Source organism: Lipomyces japonicus (genome assembly GCF_038497905.1).
Source record: "Lipomyces japonicus strain CBS 7319 unplaced genomic scaffold V1514scaffold_99, whole genome shotgun sequence".
Classification (NCBI taxonomy): domain Eukaryota; kingdom Fungi; phylum Ascomycota; class Lipomycetes; order Lipomycetales; family Lipomycetaceae; genus Lipomyces; species Lipomyces japonicus.
In genome coordinates, this window is record NW_027117911.1 from 7,754 (window position 1) to 16,822 (window position 9,069).

General features: G+C 36.9%; 4 protein-coding genes across 4 annotated transcripts; 2 read left to right on the top strand and 2 right to left on the bottom strand.

Annotated features, from left to right (window-relative positions):
• The first annotated feature begins 1,605 nt into the window (after window positions 1-1,605).
• V1514DRAFT_339257 (Alpha/Beta hydrolase protein) lies at window positions 1,606-2,917 on the top strand. The gene has a single exon (XM_066928946.1). It carries the CDS (start codon window positions 1,692-1,694, stop codon window positions 2,679-2,681), a length of 990 nt encoding a protein of 329 aa, XP_066780600.1. The 5' UTR covers window positions 1,606-1,691; the 3' UTR covers window positions 2,682-2,917.
• Window positions 2,918-4,263: 1,346 nt separating this feature from the next.
• V1514DRAFT_322872 (uncharacterized protein) lies at window positions 4,264-4,488 on the bottom strand (the record flags this gene model as incomplete). The annotated part of the gene is made up of 1 exon (XM_066926148.1): window positions 4,264-4,488. One exon carries the CDS (start codon window positions 4,486-4,488, stop codon window positions 4,264-4,266), a length of 225 nt encoding a protein of 74 aa, XP_066780601.1.
• Window positions 4,489-5,290: 802 nt separating this feature from the next.
• V1514DRAFT_339260 (uncharacterized protein) lies at window positions 5,291-6,238 on the bottom strand. Its single transcript, XM_066928947.1, has one exon. It carries the CDS (start codon window positions 5,972-5,974, stop codon window positions 5,741-5,743), a length of 234 nt encoding a protein of 77 aa, XP_066780602.1. The 5' UTR covers window positions 5,975-6,238; the 3' UTR covers window positions 5,291-5,740.
• A 2,517-nt stretch (window positions 6,239-8,755) lies between these two features.
• On the top strand, window positions 8,756-9,044 carry V1514DRAFT_322873 (uncharacterized protein; the record flags this gene model as incomplete). Its single annotated transcript, XM_066926149.1, has 1 exon — window positions 8,756-9,044. A coding segment is annotated over one exon (289 nt), but the record flags the coding sequence as incomplete, so codon positions are not given.
• Between the last annotated feature and the right edge of the window lie 25 nt (window positions 9,045-9,069).

The window sequence follows — 9,069 nt, forward strand, 5'->3', positions numbered from 1 at the left end:
AAGTATTGGAAGAAATTGCTTTTTGGCACAGGCTGCAACTTTTTCAACTCAGCTGCAAAGTTTGTCGATTGTGGTTTTGTGTTGGTAAAATTCCAACTTGTGTCCAAACCAATTATAATTAATAACAGTTGAAAACGGGCAGAGAAATGAAAATAGTCTCGCTAAGTATGATTTTTTCATTATACTTCATAAAATAGGTTAATGCATCTCATAAGCAAGTAGCGCATTTTGCCCAAGTGAAGCTTAATAATAGTTTTCAAAGGATTGTTAGTATGACATTATTGTTTAATCACATGCTAATATTTTGCAAAATTATTTCTAAAACGTCTAAGCGATTGGTGACACATTAATATAATTTGGCACATCAAACTTTGTGTTTTTTAAATTACACAAAATTAGAGCGACTGTGATCACGGAGAGTTGTCTGCCCATTGACTGCTCTTCCACTTTCTTCGATCTTTTGAAAAAACTTGTTGATAGAACATCCTTCTGCACTATATAAATAGAAAGACATGTCCAATAGACTGAATAAGTACTAAGAGTGTTATCTGAAACTACCAACAACACAGTAACCAAAAGTTATACAACCAGAATTATCAATTCTTGGCCAAAAAAATCTCGTGTAGTTATGTTCTTTTCGTTGGACTGCTTCAAATTGAGTAGTTGGCACTTTAAAGTTAATGCGTTAGTCGTGTGTCAGACTGAACATTCTGAACATTTTAATACCAATTTTCTTTAACTCATACTGTAAAATAACCAGCAATAATACCTGTATAAAAAGAGAGGTCGTGTAGAACTATGTGAGCTACTTTCAAGTGCTCCAATCCCTGTGCTTCTAATATCTTCCCATAATTAGATTTAAAATAACCTCTGAACTAGATAAAATGATAGTCAGCTATTTAAAAATCAAATTTCTGAAAAAGTACGTATCAATGGTGACCATGTAGAAAACAGTCGCGCCGTAAAATCTTGAACGGTGTGAGGTTTTCAACTTCTTTTAGCATGTTGGGTCTAAAAGACAGCGCCGGCGAAGATGGTGCTTGCAGCCGATACATTAAGTGTAGTGACGTAAGTAAATATTTCAAAATTTCGTTAAACTGGAGTTACATAAGTGGCTTGAAAAAAAATATCTACCAGTATTGGCTAACGTGATTAGGCTCGCAGCGAGCTCATCTTTCTCGTCTGAAGTGGAAGCGTAGAATCTACCATAAACCCTTTTTTAGCTGTACTTCGATAAGCTTGAAAAAAAAAATCTATAAAGCAATCCAGATCAGCCTTCCTTTTTTTCATGCTTTGAAGATTCAAACTCGTGTTGGATTTCATACGTAATCTCACCTTGAATTTCTGTCATATATCAAGATAAACCTTCACGTTAATTGTTTCCAAATTCTAGCAAATTTTTGCAATCATTTCTAAATAGATAGCACTAACTATCATCTTTAATGGTTTTCCGATTTATCAGGGCCAAACATGAATATCAGTACTTACATATAATTAAGCAGAGAATACAATTCATTGCATGTAACCCTTATCGCGAATGGTAAAGATAAGCTCACAATTTGTCAGGGAACAAACTAGTTAAGATAAACTTCAGTATATAAATGCATCTGTACTCATCATCTATTCACTTTGTATTTTTACTATTTTTACTATTTTTACTTTTTAAAGCAAGCACAACTATAATTGACAGAATGGCAGAATTTCAAACTTTTAACCTAGAACTGCCTCTCAAGAGTGGTCTTACTTTGCCAGCATTTCTGAAGTACAAAACCTTAGGTGACCCAAAAAACCCTGCAATTTTAATCCCGACTTGCTACACGGGTCGCATCAATGCCACAATGAACTACATAATTGGTAATAATGATGCTGTCAGTCCAAATAAGTATTTCATTATAATAGTAGGGCTACTTGGAGGTTCAGAGTCTTCATCTCCATCCAACCAACCTGCTCCTTATGGTGGTGCCAATTTCCCAAAGACCGTGTATGAAGACAATATTAACGCTCAATTTAAACTATTGCAACATATTAATATTGAAAAACTTAAAGCTTATATTGGATACTCAATGGGTGGTCAGCAGGCTTATTATTTTGGAGTAATGTATCCTGATCACGTTGAGAACATTATTCCAATTGCATCTTCGGCCAAAACTTCTGGATTTAATTATAATTTTCTTGAAGGAGTTAAATCTACTTTAAATGCTTCAAGTGATTTTTTAAGTAACAGCTACACAGAGCCTGTCATTATTGGTACCAAGGCGTTCGGACGAGTTTATTCAAATTGGGCTCTTTCATATGAATGGTTCGAGGAGGAAGCTTACAAGAAGGCGGGTTATAACACGGCCGAGGAATATTTACTTGAAGAATGGGAAAAACGACTAACCACTTGGGATGCCCGAGATCTTCTTCAAATGGCTGTGACCTGGCAAAATGGAGATATCTCCAGTTTTTACTATGGAAACTTATCTAATGCCCTTGCTGCGATCAAAGCTAAAGTTTTGGTCATGCCTAGCAAAACAGATTCATATTTTAGATGGGAAGCTTCAGTCAAAGAGGTTGAGTTTTTAAAAAATGGGAAATTAGCTATCATTCCTTCTGTTTGGGGTCATATTGCTGGTGGTGGTGCTGGTCATGATGGCGAGCAAGCATTCGTTAACAAGAATATTGAAGAGCTTTTGTCTTAAGGGGTCGGGGCTAAGGAGTTGTTATTAATTCGAGTCTTGTGACATATTTTGTCGAATACTTTTAGAGTCGAAACAATTTTTATTAGTTTCACAATTAGTAACATATTTAATAGATAGTCAATTTATTAGCTTGAAATTTTATGAAGCTACACAAATTCCATGTATGCTATTTTAAGCATTCTGAAACATAAGTTGTTTAAAGTGTCACAAGTTTTGTGATTGGGCTGAATGTCGATATAAAAATTAAAAAATATAGCATGTCCATTTTGAACTCAAAAACCATTGACCAAATGACTTCACGTGCACTCATTTCTATATTCTGATACCACCTATTGCAACCACTCGTCATTGATTAATCACAAGTCTTATCTTCTCTGTATGATACTGAACTCTCAAATTTTGAACTCTCGCAGTACTTTAACAAGAAAATAGAAAGTTCCGCAGCACTTCCTTGTATGATACTGAACTCTCAAATTTTGAAATCTCACAGTGCTTCAACAAGAAAATAGAAAGTCTTGCTGCAAATCTCTACTGATTAAAAAATTGTAGTTTCCATATCACAGAATTAATAAAATTAGATCACATATGCTTCATGGAAATTTTATAACTTCATCATCGGCGTTCCATGATCGCATCATTTTAATTTTCTTGAAGTAACATTGCATTTAGCCTGGTTCTGCCGTACGTCCTTTTCATCGCGGCAAATATGAATAACATCAATAAAAAATTTAAAGGTGGACAGGAAGGTGATGGCACTGTACTTTTGGTATAACTTTTCAGTTTGGGTAGTTGTAATCAGATGATACGTAACGTCATAGTGTCAAAGAATAAATTAAGATGTCATCCAGGTAGACTATGGCACAAAAATCTAGAAATTCGTGCAACACTTGAAACGTCGCAGGCGCATTAACCAACCCAAACGGCATCACCGAATACTCAAACTGCCCATAACGTGTCTTGAACACAGTCTTTCATTCATCGCCTTTCGCGATCTTCGCCAAATTATATGCTCCTCGCAAGTCCTATCTGGTAAATATCTTTGCCCCTTGCAATCTATTCAACAGCTCACTAATCAACTGTATTGGGTAGCTGTTCTTCACCTTGATTTCATTCAATCTTCTATAATCGATAACCGGTCTCTTTGAACTATTCTTCTTTGTCACAATAACTAAACCTTTCTGTCTGTAAATTTTCTTCCACATTATATTTCAACTCAGCTTGCTCCTCTGTCATCACCAAATGGCCACCCGCCAACTCAATTCCTTTCAGTGGACTGATTTTAGTTGTCAAGATCTTGTTGTTTTTCACTAATTCTTGGTCGATAAAAGTTGCCGTATTGCCGTAGCTTCACAATCACCCAGGGCTAGTACTTTCAACAAATATTCAGAATTCAATACATTAATCTTCTACAACAATGATGTTGATTCCGAATCTTTCTCCACGCGCAGAAGTCGCTTATCGGATGAAGCTACTGGCACGACCCATTTGTTGGACAGGCAGCCTGATAATTTCCTTGCCTCCCGCACTTTCAGCATACCTTGGCCCCTTCTTGCCTAAACGTTGCAGACCTCTGTCCCTTTGGCTACTTTGGAGCTGTCGGTAGATCCGAGTTGCCACGATCCCTCATAGCATCCACCTGCATCCCATCCGGACTAAGAGGTCTTCTCATGGGAGGTCTGGGTGTCACCATCGGGAACGGTCTAATCACTGGTGGTCTCGTAATACGTCTTGGCAGACCTTTATCAGCGTTGTAGCACAGTGATTCCGCATCCAATGCTAACCTGATAGCTTCCTCTAACGTCGTCATTCTGGAGTTGTGCATCAATACCTCCTGACGCAAGCGAGAGGACAAACCTTCAATAAAATGTTTCAGAAAGGCCTTGCCTTCATACTCGGCCTGCCGACAGCACCCGGAAATCGACACATATTGAGCTACATTGCCTGTCTGTTTAAGGCTGTGGAAGCGGAGTCGTGCTTCATATGCTTCGTCAGTGCCTCGGTAGGCTTTCTAAAAAAACTCAAGGAATCAAAAGTCGGGTACCGTGTCCGATTCTCAAGCTTTTTCAAATTGTTGTTGACAAATTCAAGCGCGGGCCCTCTTAAGTATGATTTCATCAGAATTACGTCGCGCTGGACCCCGACCCCTTGTTTGTCCTATTTGTCCTATTGATATCATCGAACATTACGTGAACTTCCATGCAGATGTTGACATTGGGTATGATTTGAGGCTTAACAAAGAAATGGTGCAACAGGCAAACCATTTCTGCAAATTGGACCAATATTAGATCCTCAGCTAGCATCAAAGAGTGCAACTACTGAAATCCCATATATATTTGATTCTGCACTTCATGAAATTACAGAATTTTCTGTCCTTGATGGATATAAACATGGTGTTACGAATTCAAGATTTTACAAATGATGACCGTTGATGATATGCAGATTGGGACATCTGCATATTGCCAAGGGAACCTGCACATAGGTATGACTAGGCAGTACTCATGATGACAATTAATGACAAAATGGAAGTACATGGGTAGCAAACTAATAAGAAATAAAAGAATTATAATATGGAGATGGTACAAGAAGAGGGGTAGCGTTGTGTGCTCTAGGTACGAATAATAAAATACCATGATGGGAGAAATATATTTGAAAACAAATAAATATAAATATGAGTTTTTGGTCTTTATTGTATCGATGAGAAACAAGTTATAGTTCACCGTTACGTTATTTCAGTAAACATTACCGGTCTTGTTCTACCGCACCGTTACAGATGGTCACTATAAAGCTCGATTAGTTGCTCTGGGCTTTAGTCAAACCATTAGCATCGACTACACTGAACCTTCTTCACGAGTTATTAACTAGCTATAATTCAGTAAAAGTTCTATTTGCTCTCGCTGCAAAGCTGAGACTAGATGGATGTGATGAATGTGTTTTTGTATGGCAATTTAGAAAAAGACATCCATAAAAGTTGCTCCAGAATCAAAATATGAAGGAACGAGAAAGGCGTACAAGTTGGTCAAGTCGATTTATGGCTGTAAAGAATTTGCTGCTTTCAAAATTCAAGGTGATGAGTTCAAATGTTGTTCTTTGATTGGAAAGCTTACGTTTGCTGCAACCACAATACATGCAGAAATTGCATATCCCATGTTAATGCTACCGAGATGCTTGAGTAATCCTACCCAGAGAGCATGGAAAGCTACCATATGGGTTCTCAAGTATATAAAAGAACAGCAAACTTGGAACTGATATATAAGAAAGAAGGAAAATTGAGCTGATAACTTACTCAGATGCATCTTGGCCTAATAACGCGAGTGATATGAAAACAACTTCAGTTAAACAGCAGTGACTTGGAATCAAAGGAGTAGCTTGAGGTCAGACTTAACTCCACTGAGGCAGAGCACATTGCTCTAGCTGACCTGTTCCGAAGTAGAATACTGTACCAAATACGCTATCTGCTATTGTAAATGATGAATAATAAAAATATTTTTTTATCCATTCTAGTATATGTAATTCATCATTTTGCCCTATAGTAAAACCACTTTTTCTTAACTGTTCTTACAATTTATAAGGGGAATGGACTATCTCTTTATTAACTTTAACATTTAAATTTAAAATTAAATACATGACAAAAGAAGTCACATGGTGGATTCAGCTTCTGAAGGACTTGGGAATTCAGACTACAGAGCCCGCCACTATTTTCAAAGACAACCAGTCAGCAATGCAATTAGCCCCGCATACCTCGTTTCATGAACAAACTGAACATATCAAAATAAAGTATCACTACCTGAGAGAAAAGGTGCAAGATGGAACCATTCTGGTAACATATTGTAATACAGAAGAGTTAGTTGCAGACATTTTGGTGATAAATAAAGTTTAGGAGGGTTTGGTGTTGGATAAAGTCTATGAAAGAAAGAAAAAGGATAAGGAAGACGAGGTAAAAAAGTGAAGTTGAAATTTATGTTTTATGTTATATAATTTAGGAAGATAATATCTTATGTCATTGGAAATCTTACAAGATAAAGCAGTTACCTCATTAATACCCATCATCAACTATAGTCAGTATCGGTTTTGTGTAATTGAAGTATTCTATAATGTGAGAATATTGGACTAGCCTAGGGTATAATGTTTGTATATACTATGTACAGTTGCCACCGTCGAATTAGAGGGTAGAGTTTATTTTGCGTGGATTAGGGTTTATACTAGTATTATCGTATATGTTTTTAATTATCGTTGTATTATAAGAATAAGTGAATAACAATAATATATTGCAAAGTACTCTTTTAATTCTAAAAGATATCAATACTTGAAAGTAACATAAGGTATACGAATCGCCACCTCCAATATTTCTCATATAGGTTGACACCAAGCAGTATCTTAAATAGTACTTCAAAAAATAGTCCACAGTTCTCATACGTATGTATAGTTAGTAATTATACCTCGAACATAGCACGTCTGGACAAGTTAAAAATAAAATGAATGAGAAAAGGTGGAAACTTAAAATGGTGTAATTTTTTAAGGAAAAAAATTTTATGAGAATCTGGCAGAACCACCTCAATTTAAAGTTTTACTAGGTACGTGCTTAGTAGCTAATGCGCAAATTGCGTATGCTCACTGGCCAATATCTCTCTACCTTTATTGAAAATAAATACAACTATAAATATATATTTACATTAAACATAGGTGCTTCGGTTTATAGTATTCATGACCGGTAAATTTATGTTCTGCGAAGTAAAATGTCGATTCTCGGCTGGGTGTCCTTATTTTTGCCTAAAACGTGTAATTTGACACCCATTTGTTTTATGATGCCAAGGCGGGTAAAAATATAACATTTGCCACTTTAGAGTACATGTTGTTCAATGGCCATTGACGAATTCAATGTACATTACGACGCAACGTACAATTAATACTGTATTTTAGTGCATCTATAATTATGAATAACTAAAATAACTACTCGTAGTTCTCGTATAAATTCTTCATAAACTAGATACAGAAATATGTTTCACTTTACTTCACAAAACTTTACCAAGCAAAAATAAGATAATTTAAGCAAATTTCAAACTACTTGGGTGCCCTGAAACTGAAAACACCTTGGACTTAAGTGAAAAGTTTGATATTGCTTGCCAAGATGCTTGAGGGCATGCATTTCGTCTCCTAATACAAACCCAAATATGGCGTTATAATATCAATAACGAGTGCGGAGAAAGCTCTACTTTTTCTCCAAATTAAGGTTCTATATAGTAGTACTCCGTACCTACTTTTGGTACTTGCCCTGGTACTCTCGCGATATAATTGCAGCCTCGTTAAATATGGCCGCAGCTCGGACTTCCAAACTTCCCGATCACGCAAGAGCACACAAGCCACTCTTGAACGCTCCGCGGCCGCCAACCGGCTACATATCGATTAAAAAATAAAGAACAAAAAAAAGCTTGTGCTTCCCATTGGTTATTCGGCATGATGCCATGTTTATAATTCGCACGATTTCTTGGCGTCGTTTTACGTTTTGAAGCTTTTTATCATTATTCTCACGGCATAAGATGTAATAAGCATTTATAAAATAGAAGTTTGATATAAGGTACTGACCGACCCGTAGAAGGATCAACTATTCACGAACTCGAGACTCGATTAAACATTTTTACACCGTTCGCACCGCATGTATACCTGGTATTTTTTACTTTTTCAATTTTTTTTAATTTTTTTTTTGCTTTGACTCAACAAATACAGTTTAGCACCGCATGCGTTTCACACATTCATTGTATCGCGTCATTAGCCACCGGACTCCATTGCCGTAGCCGGCGAGCTGACTCGTACTCATCAAGGACCATTCACCACACTAAGTTTTGACTTTTTGATTACCGGCATCAACACCTTAACCTTATATCGTGTTTGTGTACGGGGTCCTGTACACTATCGATATCTACACGTATATATAGCCTTGTGATGCCAACAGTAAGTCCAATTCACCAGCTAATATCCGCCTTGAAACAATATATTGCCCATTTATACTAATAGAAAAATTTCGGGTATGTGAGTTTTTCATCCTACTATAGCAAAATAATACTAACCCTAAATTTCAGATGGCTGAAGAAGAAAAATGGGCCAAAAGCCTTTCTGATGATCAGGACGCAGCATCTGTGAACAGCCTTGATTATGGTTCCGATACCGATGAGAAGAAGGCCGGTGTTGATGTTGAGTCTAAGCAACTTTATGAACATGAGCTTGAAGTCATCGTTGACCGCATGCGTGCAACCGGTGATATGGACGATATCTTAGCTGCTGGTTATGCTCCCTTTTTCGTGGAAAAGGTCAAGGCTATTAATTCTCAGGAATCTCGCGAGGTGCTTGAATACGCTTTGGAGTATCACCGTACTGATATCAACTTTCCTTACAC